Source organism: Sminthopsis crassicaudata, chromosome 1, assembly GCF_048593235.1.
Source record: "Sminthopsis crassicaudata isolate SCR6 chromosome 1, ASM4859323v1, whole genome shotgun sequence".
Taxonomy (NCBI): domain Eukaryota; kingdom Metazoa; phylum Chordata; class Mammalia; order Dasyuromorphia; family Dasyuridae; genus Sminthopsis; species Sminthopsis crassicaudata.
Window position 1 is genome coordinate 235,416,490 of NC_133617.1, and position 16,770 is coordinate 235,433,259.

General features: G+C 37.0%; 1 protein-coding gene across 2 annotated transcripts in view; it reads right to left on the reverse strand.

The window, feature by feature from the left end:
* The window catches only part of TMEM241 (transmembrane protein 241), a 159,328-nt gene that overhangs the window by 119,882 nt on the left and 22,676 nt on the right, over positions 1 to 16,770 (reverse strand). For both annotated transcript variants that reach the window (XM_074276586.1, XM_074276582.1), the window contains exon 4: positions 7,382 to 7,463. In XM_074276586.1, the coding sequence (XP_074132687.1) occupies positions 7,382 to 7,463 (82 nt within the window). The remainder of the gene's footprint in view (positions 1 to 7,381; positions 7,464 to 16,770) is intronic.

The following is a 16,770-nucleotide window of genomic DNA, read 5'->3' on the forward strand; positions in this document are numbered from 1 at the left end:
TAACATGATGAGGTAAATACTTAATGAGGTAAATAGGATTAATTGAGGTCTAGTGGCAGGATTGGGGTACAGGAAGTCACATGGAGTTCCCCTGCAACCCCTTAGGATTCAGAGCAAGGATACGAAGTTAAATCAGGTCTAGTGGCGGCGAGAGTCCCCTGTAAATGAATTTACAGGCCCGAAAACCTAGATGAATAAAAACAAGGTTTATTGCAAGGTTTGGAAGCAAGGCCAAGGTCTGGGTAGTAAAGGCATTAGATAGAGGAAGATACACACCAACAGCAGCAGCAGGGACAGAGGGTCTCTGATTCAAAGCAACTTGACTGGCATCTTTCAACTCTCTGGCAAAAGATGATTCCACCTTGGCTCTTTTATCTGCCTCAAGAAGCCTATGGGCTGATTCCTGGAAGGCTTTTCAGATAGTTGGGGGTTGGATACAGGCCCAAACTGGCTCAGATACGGATTGGTTTTGACCAGATCTTGTCCCAAAGGTAGATCAGACAAGGAATCTTAAAGGGGGCTACGCCCGCATCAAAAGCATAAGTGGAACAGCCAACCTTCCAGTCAACAATCCAGACTTGCAATACCCTGCTAAGTCCTGACCTTATCTTCTTGGAGCAGAAAAGTCTTCTGTTGTGAGTATCCAAAGTTACGAGAATATCACCTGATACCTACACAATGGGAGTCTGGGTTCTTATTATCAACGTGCTCAAATTTCAGAACAGCCTTTGAAGAATACAATCTCCCAAGCTAAATCCTTAAAGGAAAACTATCAGAAGACTCAAAGTTCCTGGAAAATGTCACTTGGATTGGGATAACCAATAACTATTGGAAATCCGTCCCCATAAAAGTAGTGCTTCCTGCACTTCCTGCCAGCTGTCTCAGCGTGATGTTCGTCTCTGTGAGCCTGTTAAGTGCAGGAGGGTGGGGGAAGTATGCTGTATTACTCCAAGTACAGGGAGAGAAATCTTTTCTCTCTTCAACAGTCCTAACTGTTGCATCAGTCACCTAAGGTTTATGGCAGCAGAGGGACGATAAAGAGACAAATTATTAGCATGAATTAGACCTGGCTTCAGGAGCCAGAGGTCTAGACAAAGGAGCAAAGTTAGAGCTCCTCTCTCTATTACATAAACCCAGACATCCCAACAACCAATAACATCGCTAGAGTAACGATTCCTTTAACTAATGTTGTAGGTAAGTCAGTTGTGAATTTTAAAGGGAGAAAAGTTTATAAAGACCACTGAAAAAATGCACTTGTAAACTTATTAATTCAATTCTGCTCCATGTGTTTTTGTTCTGGTGTAAAGATATCAGAGCAATGTTTCAAGGCCTTATCAATAACCATTTATTTTTAAATGACTGCACTCTGTTAGGAAGTTGTTAAACACATACTGACACACCCACAGGTACAGAATATTTCTTCCATGAGCTCTACCTAATTCATCGAATGAACTGACCAATCATGCTAATAGCCATTTTCAAGCCAACTAAAGTCCCATACCTGATGATATCTATTCATTTTAATTGCCTTAAAAACAAGCAGAAAAATCCCAAAAGATGCAAGATTATGGTATTTATGTAATAAACAAACAATGATTTTGGTTGTTTAAAAAAAACCAATGGAAAAAAAAAAAGGGTATCTTTCTGTAAAGTGAACTACAACAGTCTAGAAAGAGATTGAACCGACATAGCTCAGCTTTGCCCCTATGGAGTGCTATCCTCAAAGAGTGGATTCTGTGTGACTGCTTGGCATTCTAATGAGTAAGATCTGAAGGAGTATGAGTCTAAGAGTTAGGAGATCTGGGATTTAGTCCATGCTAATCATTTGTCACCTTACATAAGCTGCTTAATTTCTTTGTATATTCTATGCACTTCAATCATCATCTGTCAAATCAGGAAAGAGAATGCCTATATGATCAACCTTATCACTTGTTTCAAGGATTAAATGATACATTGCTTTGAAAAAAAAAAAACACATTTAAAATAGTGGAAAAATCTATGGTACGATAACACTCTGCTTACCATCATCACCATCGTTGCTGACATTTAGAAAGTATGCAAAGTGCTTTATCATACATTCTCAAATGGGCTTCCAAACAATGCTGCAAAGGAGTACAATGGGAATTATTATCTCCATTCAACAGATAAGATTGCCCATGGTCACAAAAATGAACTGTCTGAAGCAGAATGTGGACCCCTGAGGACTTCTTGTCTCAAAAGTCTGACACAAATTCACTCTGCCATGGTATCTCCATCCACAAAACAATTGTAGAATCAAAAAAAGGAAGAAAAAAGGCCTCTGAACATATAGATTGTTGTAATAAAGTTTACTAGGTAGCGATTGTCAGGCCAGACAATTAAGTGTAAATAAGATTTCATATAAAAATAATCACGATTAATAACCATAATATGTGGTATTTTAAGATTTGAAAAGCACTAAAGTGCTATACATGTCAAAATGATCTATTTTATTTCCCTCTTAGGAAAAAAAAAGTAAGAGTTAGGAGGACTCAGTTATGTTCACAGATATAAAGAGGTCTTCTGCTTCAAGTAAGGAAGCTCCTTCTGAGATTTAAAGTTTTAGAAAGGTGCCTGGGGGAAGAGGAGTTTTACCAAAGTAAAAGACTTTCCCAGTTATGGATATGTCCAAAGCAGGATCTGAACTCAGGTCTTTGTTATTCAGAAGACAGCCCCTTTATTCATTACATTAAACAGATCTGTGAATTAATTTGCTTGACAACATCTATAAGACAGGGTAGTGGGCTGGTCCAAGTCTCTCTTCAGGTACATAATTGTTGGGTGAGTTTGGTGAGTTCCTTAACTTCTCAATGTCCTGATTCTTCTCTAAGACCACTGTTGCAAAGAGTGCACCAATTTGCATTATTAGAATTGATTTATAGCTAAGATTTTTTATTTTTCATATTTTTATTTTTAAAAGAGGATACTTGTCAACCTACAAGAATATCTAATCGGTAGAAATTTGGGAGAAAAGTGAAGAATTCAGGTAATTACAGGGGAAGATGTTGCTTTGTGAAAAGATACTTTGGACCCTGTTCCTCCCCATCCTGGCCTTGCCTGACATCAGCTACATTATGCCACATTTACTTTCCCCAGGAACAGCTTACTCCTGGCCTTCTACTTATAAATTCTCACAGTGTCTCCAAGACCCACATTTTTTTTTCATGAAAGCTGCAATGTCAGAGGTCTCAGATGTGAGTAAGGTATAAGGAAGGATGGGAAGTGTCTGTACACATAATGAGTCACTGGAATATCAAGTGTTTAAAAGCCCAGGATTGTCTATAATAGACTATCTAGATTGTATTATTTATTCAATGCTTAGCTTTTTTTGGTTGTTTTTCCTAACAGACCAACATAACATCTTATAAATAGTTCAATTCACTGTGCTACTTTCTATCTGTCTTCAAAGGAGATAAGTAAAAAACAAAACAAAACATTTTTTGACAGAATACACAATTAGTTTAAACCACAAACCTGGATTTTGAAAATGGATAAATTGGAAAACAGATTATGGATCAGAATAGATACATTTTATTCAAGAGAAATAGGATAGTTTTTTTTTTTTTTTTTAATGGAATGAGATAGGGAAGAGTAGAATAAAACAGCAAATGGAGTTATATTCATGTGAGGAAATCCAGAAACCAGAGGGAAGAAGTACAGTGGACAGGAAATGGGCATAGATCAACAGAGGCAGAAACAGATGTAATGTTGTCATCTAAATAGACAGACCACCCTGATGGAAAAAAGAAACAGATGAGGAATTCAGAAAACAGATCACAAACTTGACACTAAGGCATACTATAGTAGTGATGGACTTCTAATTGTCCAGACATCTGCTGGAGCTCTCTCTGCCTAAAGCAAAGCAGCTAATAATTTCTCAATTTGCCTCAATTCATTTCAACTATGAAATTATCATTTTGTCAATGTTTTCCAGTGTCACAACAAATCTGGAGTTTGAGGATCTTGATCCATTCTCCAAGACCATCATTTTCTAATGCATTATTTCCTGGTCTTTTATTCACTTGAATAACTCTATGATCTTATTTCTCTTCATATTACTGTCCACTTTGTATTGCACAATATTGATTCTGTTTTTTGTTAGGACATTAACATTTCCAAATTCTCCCTGATATTTTGGTAGTTTTGCTATTATTGCTTCCCATAATTTCTTGGCTGCATTCAGTTCTTCTCATCCTTTTCATAATATAATAATTTTTATTTTTCCTTTTGTAAAGACGTATCCTTGCTATGTTCACCAAAAGGCAAAAAGGAGACAATTAATAAATAATAATAATAATAATAATAATGACAGGTAGAGATGGAATGCTTTCTTCCCAGAGCTGGCTCTTGCTTTTTAAAGGCTGTTTGTGTGTCTAATCTTTAGTCAGTCAATTAGTTGAAGTTTCCTATATTCTCTTAGCTGCCCTAATCCAATGACCAAAGCCCCATATTTCCATCATGTTAAATTTAGAAACATCTTCACTCCATGGGCAGATTATCTAGGTAGGAAATTCATAGTCTAATGTCTAAGTGTTTAAGAAAACTCCTAAATGCCTCGAATATATTTTGGTTTTCTAACTGTTATCCACTTAAGCATTTCTCAAGATTTCTTGCATTTTCTTTCTACTGCTTAAGCATATATTTCTTCATGTATTTTCCCCCTTCAATATTTTTAAATTATTTTAAATTTTTAAAAAAATTTTTAAATTTTTAAAAAATATTTTAATTATTTTAAAAAATTTAAATATATTTTAAAGTATTATTAAATTTAAATGATTAAAAATTTCTTCACTTCACTTATTATCTTTTTGGAAAATTTTAACATTTGAGAAAAAATTTACTATACATTTCTATTGTCACAAGTGTAACATAATGGCTAGAGAACAGGTCATAAGAGTCAAACCCTGTATTTGAGTCCCTTACCTAACACATACTTAACTCCTCAGAGCTCCAGGAAACTCTAACACCTTCTCTGTAACTTCTAGTTTTAATCTTCTTTGGTAGAGTTTGATGAAAAATGTTCCTCACCTTTCTAGTGGCACTAACCCTTTCCGGTTTTCTTCCTGTTCATTTCATAGCCTCCAAATTTTCTTGCAAAATTGACATCCCAAGTTAAACAATACTCTGTCCCTTCCTTATCTGTACACAAAGAACTTTGGAATTTGTAGTAGAGAAAGCACATCACACTAGGAAGTTTAAATCCCTCTGTGATCTCCTCCTATTAGAAGTTTGAGCTTTAGCTATAGGCAAAACTTGTAAGCTCTTTTTCTTTTAAGAGGTAACTCATTGTTTAAAATGTTGATTATTCTATATAGTTGGTTTGCAAACTTCACACCAGATATTTTGTCTACATTATCTTCCATAAATATATCAAGCATGAGCCACATTTCTTCCTCATTGCCTTAGAGTGGCAGCCTGGGGTAGTCCCACTGAATCCTCAGCACAGGGAAGCATATGGTTTCCTCCACTCTTGAATTCAGTTTGGGTGGTGGAAAGAGAAAAAAGAACTACTAATATGCAAACATGGCAGCCTGAGGCCATTTAGTGACAGACAATAAAGCATTACCCAATAATCCTAGAGGGCTTCACAATGATGCAACATGGTTCAATAACTCATTCTCAAATGAATTCTGCGATTCAGAAAATCCTGCAACCCTTTCAGAGGTTGCAAATTCAAATTTAGTTTTTTTATTTCTGGTATAGTAAATATATATAAATATGTCTCATATAAACAAAAACTCTTTGGACAGATTCTTAATAATTTTAATAGTATAAAGATACTGAGGAAAAAAAGTTTGAGAATCATTGCAACAACTACTTAATAAGGAAGATTCTGCATCATCAAGAAAAGATTAAATTAGGTTTATATTCTCTGCTTAAGAGACAGGGAGTGAACCTGTAATTTTATTGATATAGAGAACTCCCAGATAAAGAAAATCCTTCCTATGCCAGTCAGCATCTTCTCTATAACTTAAAACTTTATAAGAGTTGCCTAGGCTACTGAGAAATTAAGAGGGGGGGGGGTCGCATAACCAGTATGTGTCAGATAATGGGATTGCCTTAGCCCTTGCTTTATACTCTTGCCCTTCAAAACAAAATTTCCCCATAGGACAATGTGACTGATCTTGTTTACGGAGATCTTTGAAACACATAGCATAATCGAAGGCTCCTGCATTGGGTTGGGTGGGCAACAGCAACTTGTTTATCTGTTCTTTGTGGCAAACTGCCTTATAAAATTAACTTAACCAGTGATACCTGGCCCAGAAATGTGTATAAATATGAGGCTCTTTCTCTAGCTTGTTGCTGATCCATTAAGGACTAAGCCTGTGTCACTGTTTACAATAAAATCTGCCTTGCCTGAGAACCACCACCCTTTTCCCTGAAATTCTTTCCCCAAGACTCGACTGATCCTCATTATCAGAGACAGTTCAGATCACAGGTCTTCTTGGCTTTCAAGCACAGCTCTCTATCCACTACATTTTCTGACTCTTTGAAGAGAGCCAATCAATATATACTATTTTAGTAGGATTTCTAAATTCAAATTTATTTCAACAGTAAGCTTGAAAATTAAAAGATGTAAGCTTTAATTAGCTAAAAATTTATTTATTGGAATACCCCACCCTCTATGATGCCAGGTGACATATTATTGCATTATTGTTGTTATCACTATTATTATTAAAACCAGATAAGCCAGTAGAAAACTCATTACTACAGAGATCTCTAGCAAACTATGCAAAAAACAAAACAAAACAAAACAAAAACAAAAACAAAAACACAAAGGACACACAACACAAAATACAACTTTGAGCCAAGCATCACAGATGTACATTCAAATGTGATTAGTCTATTCATTTTAAAGTCACTTAAATGACCATATATACAGTCATTGGAAAGGAACTTTAACCGTAAATAATCAGAGCCAGAAGGAAACTTAAAAATGACCTAATCTTTCATTTTCATTTTCCATGTGAGAAAGCTAAAATAGAATGACTTCTCCAAGTTCATGATGGCATCGCCTCCTACTCTAAGCTTCCTCTCAATGAAACAGCTATTTGGTAAAAATTTAGCCGATATGATTTAATGTTATTTTAAAGAATTAAACCTCCCTTTTTATGTACCAAATTTAAGTTTCAAAACTACAAAACATCAAAAATATTTTCTTATAAAACTAAAAGCCCTTTAGGGAATAATCTAAGAAAATTAATTAGTTATATACTTATATCTGCATGTGAAACATCATGCTGAACAAAAGCTATTCGAAAATTATTTCAAATATTTAAAATAAAGTTTAAAAAAAAAGACAAGTTATTTTTAAGGAAGAATAATACATTGGTCCAATGGGTCTTGTTTCTTCGTTACTTACCAATCTAGATAATGCCCTAGAACCTGCGTAGATTATCCCCACAAACAGCATTGAAGCGGGAAGCCATGCCAGAACCTTGGCCCTGGGGGGAAAAAATTCACAATTCATTACTAAGCAGCATGTCAATCATAAGAAGCATGACTAATTAGCAGTAGAGCCTGCAGAGAGAGACCACAGAAATTAAGAGTGATGATTTGACAGTAATTGACAGGTTATGTGAGATGTGTTCTTTCATCCAATGAAAAAGAAGTCAGGCAAGGGCCTATGTCACTCTTTTGAGGAAGGGAGGGGATGGAGGAAAGGAGAAAGGGAGGGAGGGTAGGAAAGAAGGAGGGAGAGAGGAAAGGAGAAAGGGAGGGAGGGAAAGGAGAAGGGAGGGAAAGAAGGAAAGAGAAAGGAAGGGAAAGAGGGAAGGAGGAAAAAAGGGAGAGAGGGAAAGAGGGAGGGAAGAAGAGAAAAAGAAAACTACACTCCTGTTTAATTTTCCTTTTAGATTTCTGACTGATGCTCTTAGCACCACTGCTTCCATAGGGGAGAATGATAAGAGATGAAAACTGACAGTATTCCAAGTCACAAGAAAGAAGAGATTTTGAATGTTAACCAGAGTTAAATTTGGGGGAAAGGAACAGCAAAATTCTATGCAGGGTTCTGAATTTCAAAGGCGCTGGCAAAACTTGCAGTCCTTCAGCAGTGTAGAAACAAGAGTTTAGCACTAAGTTGGCAGGGGTACGTAATTAAAATAGCAAGGATTAGATGAAATGGGGAGGGGAAATCTCCCTCCTTGCCCCACCTCTGTTCCTTTTGTACTGGGAACCTTAGCATGATTCCCAGTAATCTTATGCCAGGCTTCCCAGGGCCCTACCTATATCCTACGAAGTAGTGTCCACACTCCTTGATTTTAAGTGAGGGCACTTTCCATACCACCTGCTCCCGGAATAGGTATGATATTTTATGAAGAAGGAAACACATAGGCATATAGCATTACTATGTGCCAGAAACTGTACTAAATACTTCCCAAATAGTATCTCATTTGGTACTCACAAAAACTTTAGGATTCAGATCCCATTATTTTCCTCAATCTATAGTTAATAAATGTCTAATGTCTTCCTCACTCCAGGCCAAGTGCTCAATTCACTCTATCACCCAGCTACCTCCAGGCAGACCTGGGGGAGGCGATGTAGTATAAAAAAAGAGCACTCAGTGGTTCGGGAATCAGAGACCCTAATCTCCGATCTCATCTCTGAATCTTAGTAATACCAGTAGCCTCTGAACTCCCCAAGCGTCAATGTCTTTAGCTGTAAAATGAACGGAAGGCCTCAGAGCTCTTCCAGCTATAAATCTGTGATTATTCTGGGAGCAAAAAAATTTCTTTAAATAAATGGGCTATTCTTTATCTCTCAAATAGGTTAAAAATAAAAGCCATAAACTAGTGTCAATTTTTTTTTTTTTAATGACCAAGTGTAGTTCCTTCGGTTTGACCAAGAAAGCTTCTTTTGACAAATGTATCCAACAGCTCCGCCCAACCAAAGCAAAAGAAATGATAGTCTCAGAGGATAGAAACCAGATGAAGAGTGATGAAAAGTCATCTCTCCAGCCTCACAATGGCCGCTTAAACCATTAATCTGACATTTCCTGTACACCCAGTTTCCAGGAATCTTTAAGGACTAAGAAGAAATTTGCTTTGATTCAATGATGGCACTACTAGGAAACGCCTTTTCTGTGTGATTTACAGCTTGCAACATGTTATAATCTTCGTCCCAAACAAGAAAAGCATTTTCCCCTCTCTGTCCTCCAACAGTCCAGGATACAGGTTACTGATGCTACATCTCATCATCTGTCACTTACAAATGGCTTTCCCTCTGGTGATTAAAACTCCCGGAGTCATTTTCATAACCAATGCAAACAAATGAAGCTATTCCAGCAAAAGGCATTAATTTCAGGTAATTAAACACTGAGTGTCAGTTACCGGAAATTGCCCAACATGAAGGTCTGGATTGCATGTGTAGACACATCATCCTCTCCCGCTCCCACACAGGATCATACCTGCCTTTGTTCAAGTTGCTGAACCTTGAAAGGCAGACATTTCCTCGCCTGTTACAAGGCAAAATTAAACCACAAATCATCTGTGAGAGATTCCCTGGCTCCTAGAAACGCTGGAATAAAGAGAGGTCTAAAATCTAAACTCAAAAGCAAACAAAGTGGGGGGGAAAGAATCTTTCTTTGGGGCCAAAACCTTCTCCAACGTTTCAAGAAGGGTCAGCTTGTTGCTAAATTTCTTCCAGGAAAAGGCTTCAGCATTAAGTGTCTGGTTCTAGCTGACATGGGTTGCTGCAGATAAGATACAAGTTTGAAACACAAACAGCCAAGTGTGTTGTTGTGGCAGGAAGGATACAGCATAGATGTCAACACCAAATGGATCAGCTCTTTTAAGAAAGGAAACTGTGCTTTGGGCAAAACAGCAACTGGCACAGCTGGAGGCACAGGTCCTTGGTATGTAAGGTCAACGAAATTGCAAATATTTGTTCTTGATTCTCTCTTGTGAAATAAACAAAGCAAACTCCTGCTGGCTTAGATACTCCAAGAGACACCAATAAGGTTTTGAAAAGTCAGTAGAACTGAAGGAAAAGAATTTACCCCCAAAAGAGCAATTTTAAAAAACCAAAACAAAACCAAATTTAAAAACAAGAATCGTGGCTTAAACCAAAAAGATTTTTGACAAAATATCTGTTGCCTTGCATTAGATACACACAACCCCCTAAAGGAGGAAACATTATTTATCTCTGAATGTGTCATTGACTATACAGACACTGAATTCTAGGACCTGGATTGCTATAAAGGCAATAATAAATTGACTATCCCCAATATAATTTAAAAGTCTTTCTTAGAAGCACATATTCTAAATTGGAAGTCAAAAGTTTCATCCAAAAAGTACTATCTTAAACAACCTCAGCAAGTGGTCACCCGGTCTCTACTGGAACACTTTCTCAATGAAAAGGAAGCTGCCACTTTCTGAGGCAATCCACTCTACTCTACTCTACTCTGAGACAGCAATAATGGGGAGGAAAATGTTTCTCCTTACAGCCAATATATTTAATTTACCTCTCTGAAACTTTCATCCTTTTTCTCCCACTGTCCCAGTGTCACCCACTGGGGGCAAGCAGAAAAAAATATCAAGTCTTTTCTATATAACAGGCCTTCAAATACTTGAAGGCAGCTGATGATTTCCCTTCTCCAGGTTAAACATTCCATTTCCTTCTTATGGCATAATATCCAAGCCTTTCATCATTTTGATTATCCCACTCCAACTTATATATACTTTTCCTAAAATGCAGTGCCCACAAATGATCTAGGGCACAGTACCAGAAAACCCAACTATTTCCACTCTCAGCCTGAGTATCATGCTTCAGTTAATGTAGCCTAAGAAAGCTTCTTAGACTATCATGTTCCAATGGTTCATTCATATGAGTTTAAAACCTGCTAAAAATCCCAAATCCTTTTCATGTGAACTTGAAATAAAAAATCAATCACCCTTATTTTGAATTTTGTCTTTTACTATCTTAGGTCAGTCTCTTCTGTGCTGAGTATCCCTGCTACCCGAATTACAATCATGGTGGGGTTCTTTCCTTTTTTTTTGTTTGCCATTCTTCCAGCTGATATCTTGACTTGGGTTGATGTTAAGGCTGCACTAGCACTTCTGGAGGGAAGATCTCCACTTGCCATAGTGCTTTCTTGGTGTATTGAGGGTTAGGTTATTCCAGGATCTCAGTACAAGCTGGGGATTTGCAAGCTTTCAATGCTCCCAAAGTGGTTTGTTGGCAAATAAGGCTTGTTGTTTCCCTATTCTGAGCTCAGCAATCCCCTGACCTAGGTTTGGATCTGAATGATCCCATACATATTAAATGTGTTACAGTATAACCTAGATATAATATATGTATGTAAAACCAAATTTCTTGTTGCACAGTAAGAATTGGATTCCTAAGGTATAAGTAACCTGGGTAGAAAGACAATAGTGCAAACATTTTACACTTAATTCCCAGTGTTCCTTCTCTGGGTGTAGTTGTTTCTGTCCATCATTGATCAACTGGAACTGAATTAGATCTTCTTTATGTTGAAGATATCCACTTCCATCAGAATACATCCTCATACAGTATCATCGTTGACGTGTATAATGATCTCCTAGTTCTGCTCATTTCACTCAGCATCAGTTCATGTAAGTCTCTGTATTCATCCTGTTGGTCATGTCTTACAAAACAATAATATTCCATAACCTTCATATAACATAATTTACCCAACCATTCTCCAATTGATGGGCATCCGGATCTGAATGATACTTGACTTCCAGTGGTCAACAATAGAGAGTTCAGTAGACAGCCTCTATCAACCAGTAGAAAGCTTTGTCCATTCAAAGTGACAGAATAGTGGGTTGTCCTTTGACCTGAGATTCCTATTCTAGTTACTCCTTTTCAGGACTAGATGCTGGAACTTAGTCCTGGCTCAGAGTTTGAATCATACAGTTATTTTCTTCTGAAATTCCTCCTTTCCCAATACACGCCCCAGGGCTTCCTTACAGAGGAATGCCATCCTTTGGTGCATGTACTTTATCAATCCATGCTGGATCTGTTACTCAGAACTGAGCAAGGGACAACAAAGCTACCAGTTGTCACCTGTCCCACTACGAGTAGGTGATGTCCTGGTTATGGGTCTAGGAGCTCCTCTCTCCTTGGTTCATAATTTCTAACCAGGCACTGGAGCGCTCCAAACACAGCATGACCCAGATCTCTGTCTGAGCTGGTCTGGACAAACGACTCACTGTGACTCTTGCTGGATCTCCCCAAAAAGATTCTAGCTGGTGTGTTTTCTGATTCCATCTGGAGGAGTTTTTGTGAAAGAGCTTGCTGTACCACTTCCTGCTACTCTGCTATCTTGGCTCTGTCTCCCACCCAAGACTGATTCTTCTTAAGATTCAATATACCAGGCAAAGGCTTCAGGGAGGTCAACGGCAAAAAAAAAAAAAAAGTCCATATGTATACCAAATTATTTATAGCAGCACTTTTTATAGTGGCAAAAAGGTGGGGGAAAGTAGCTGCCCATCAATTGAGGAATGGCTAATCAAATTGTGGCAAATGAACATAATTGAATATATGTTGCAAAAATGAGTATGAAAAATACAGAGAAGAAAAAAAAAAAGACTGATATGAACTAATTCAAAATGAACAGAAAATATAATGATCATATAACAATGTATATAGAAAGAACAATAACTAAACAACACAGATTAGATTCTCCTAATTTTAAAGATAATGAAACTAAAATTTTGAGAGCTGAAGATATTCACTCAACAGATGGTCAAACGGTCAAGTATATCCCACCACCTCCACAAATTGGAACCCAGTTTTCTGAATCCAAAATTCAGGCCTCTAGAGTATCATGCTGAAATGTCAACAGGCTAAGAAGTATCTCTGAGCAAAAAAAAAAAAAAAAAAAAAATGACCTAGACACAGAAATAAATCACCCTCCAGACTCTGGCCATTGAGTCCTATGCAAATAACACTGGAGCAGCCAAGGAATGATGTGGTTCATTGGAAAAGGCCTAGATTTGAGAATCAGGAGAAACAGATGCTATTCCTGGCTTTGTCACTAAGTGGTATAAAGAGAAAAATACTGATTCTGAAGTCAGAAGACATGCATTTGAGGGCTATTTTTGCCACTTACTATCTGCACGCCTTTAGACATTTAATTTCTTTGACCTTAATTTCCTCCACAGTAAATGGGGGGGAGGGGGATTTGGACTGGATAGCCTTTGAAATTCTTTCCAGTTCTAGATCTACAGAACAGCTTGGTGTTATAGAGAACATAGAGCCCTAGCCTTGGAGTCAAGAAGACCTGGATCTCAGACATTTGTTAGCTGTGGAAGTCACTGAGCCTTGCTTGCCTCATTTCCATATTTGAAAAATGATCTGGAAAAGAAAAAGGCAAACTATCCCAGTACTTTTGCCAAAAAAAAGCCCAAAATGGGTCATGAAGATTCAGACGTGAACAAAAAATAACTAAATACACTCTAGAACAATAATAATCATAATCTGTGAGAGTTAAGGTAAATGACCTGAGTGTTTTTTGCCTCCCTTTTTTTTAATATATATTTCCACAATTATCATGCCACACAAGAAAAATCACATCAAAAAGGGGAAAAAAATGAGAAAGGTTAAAAAAAAGGCAATCAAACAACAACAACAAAAAAGGTGAAAATGCTATGTTGTGATCCATATTCTCTGGATGCAGATGGCTTTCTCCATCATAAGACCATTGGAACTGGCCTGTATAACCTCATTGTTAAAAAAAAAAAAAAAAAAAAAAAAAAAAGCCAAGTCTAACAGGGTTGATCATCACATAATTTTGTTGCTAGTATATACAATGATCTTTTGGATATACTCACTTCATTTAGCATTAGTTCATGTCTCTCCAGACCTCTCTAAAATCCTCCTCCTGATCATTTCTTATAGAATAATATTCCATAACATTCATATATCACAATTTACCCAACCATTCTCCAACAGATGGACATCCACTCTGTTTCCAGTTTCTTGCTACTACAAAAAGGGCTGCTACAAACATTTTTGCACATGTGGGTCCTTTTTCTTTTTTATGATCTTTTTGGGATACAGAGTTAGTAGAGATGCTATGTGAGTAGCTGGAATACTCAATGGATAGAGTACCCACCTATATAGTCAGGAAGAATCATCTTCCATGTTCAAATCCGAATTTAAACATGAGCTGTGTGACTCTAAGTGAGACATTTAACATGGTGTGCCTCAGTTTCCTTAACTGTAAAATGAGTTAGAGAAGTAAATGGCAAACTATTCTTGAATCTTCACTAGGAAAATACCAATTGAGATTTAACAGTGTCAGACATAGCCAAAATGACTGAATAACAACAACAAAATATGTATGTAATGGAAAAAATGAACATAACAGAATTTCCTCATCCAATCCCCTTTGTCTTTATCTATTGAAATATTCATGTTTGTTGATATTTAAGGTGTTCATGATAAAAAAAGAAAGAGAAAAACCTACCATATGTTCAGTTCAGTCCATATTCAATAATTCAGTACCATACTTGTCAGTCCCATTTCTAGTTGACTTCCATTGCATTATCCAAGAATTTTTTTCATTTTTAATAGCATTATATTCTTCAAGCTCTACATGTCTTAAATGGATAAAATTTATCTTTTAAAAAAGTGATTCAAGCTAATGGTTACATTTAACATTTGTGCAAAAGTGTTTGTTTCTAAGAATTATAAATTAAATTTGTTAAGTTTCCTATATAGATTGTAGTTGAAAGAGAACTTCTTTCAGTCTTAGGATTTGTAGCCACAATCTCTCTTCTACTAAACATAATGTAGGATGATGGTTATCAAAGTAGCCTCCAAAAAGCAGAGGTATCTCCCTTATGAATTTTAGAGAAAATATAATATTCCTCTGGGCATCTAGGTAGTACAGGGAATAGAGTCAGGGCCTGTAGTCAGTAACACTCATTTTCTTGAGCTTAAATCTGGCCCCAGATGCTTACTCTCTGTATGACCTTGGAAAGTCATTTAACCCTGAAAAACAACTGAACAACAAATTATTTTCTTCCTCATCAACAATGTCTCAACAAAGACAACAAAATGGGGGAACCATTTTGTCAATTAATAAATAGAGGCAGATACTACACACCTCTCAGATTGGCTAAGGTGACAGGAAAATAATTATAAATGTTGAAGGAGATGTGGGAAAACTGGGACACTAATACATTGTTGGTGGAGTTGTGAAGTGGTCCAGCCATTCTGGAGAGCAATCTGGAACTATATCCAAAGGGCTATCAAACTGTGCGTACCTTTTGATCCAGCATTGTCTCTACTGGGCTTATATCCCAAAGAAATCATAAAAGAGGGAAAAGGACCCACATGTGCAGAAATGTTTGTAGCAGTTCTTTTTGTGGTAGCAAAGAATTGGAAAAGGAGTAAATGCCCATCAATTGAGTAATGACCGAGCAAGTTATAGTACATGAAGGTAAATGATGAACAAGCTGATTTTTAGAAAGGCTTGGAAGGATTTACATGAACTGATACTGAGTGAAACAAATAGAACCAGGAATACATTGTATGAATAACAGCAAGAATGTGCAATGATCAACTATGAAAGACTTGGTTCTTCTCAGTGGTCCAGTGATCCATACCAATCCCAATAGACTTTGGACTGAAAATGCCATCTGCACCCAGAAAAAGATCTAAGAAAACTCAGTGTAAATCAATACAAGCTATGTTCATTTGGTGTTTTTTTCCCCCTGGTTTTTTTTTCCTCTTCATTGCTTTTTCCCACACTGTTCTTATTTTTCTCTCCCAACATGATTCACAAAGAAATTATGTATTAAAATTTAATTAATTAATTTTTAAAAAGAATAGCCATGCAAAACAAATCCACAAAATGGGCAGGTCTGAACATGAATAGCTCAGCCTGCACCCCTAGAACATCCGCCTAAAGGCAGGAAGCAGCACTCATTTTTATTTTTTTCCCTGAGGGAATTGGGGTTAAGTGACTTGCCCAGGGTCACACAGCTAGGAAATGTTAAGTGTCTGTGAAATCAAATTTGAACTCAGGTCCTCCTGAATTCAGGGCCAGTGCTCTATCCACTGCGCCACCTAGCTGTCCCAGAAGCAGCATCCATCTTGAATTCTCTGGAATTGTATTTGGTCATTTCAATGACCAAAGTTCTTAGGTCTCTCACAGTCATTTGTCTTTAAAATACTGGTGCTGTCATATAAACTGTTTTCCTGATTCAGCTAATTTTACTGTTTCAGTTAATACAGATCATCTCAGGTTTCTCTGAAACTATCCCTTCATCAAGCTATGATACAATAACATTCCACTGGGGCAGCTAACTGATACAATGGATAGAGAACTGGCCCTGGAGTGAGAAAGCCCTGAGTTCAAATTTGGCCTAAGACACTTATTAGTTGTGTCAAATCAATTAATCCTAATTGCCTCTCCAATAATTTTTTTTTAAAAAAGAGACTTTTTCTTCATCTTAAAAAAAAACTATCATTAATAATAATATTGCATTATATTTATAAAAGTTGTTCAATTGTCTCCTATGGATAGGTAACCACATTCTTTACCACCACAAAAAGAGCTGCCATAAGTATTTTTGCACTTCTGAGTCTTTTGTCTGCTTTTGTGATCTCTTTTGGAGGGAGAAGCCTAGCACTTGTATTGTTGGAGGACTGTTCCATCATAAGCTCTAAGACTCATTCTGGACTTGTATGAAAACAGGCAGTTCAGAATGACAAAAGATGGGGTCAACATTTCTGAAGGTATGCAATAAACAATATCCTGGGAGAAAACGATCACAC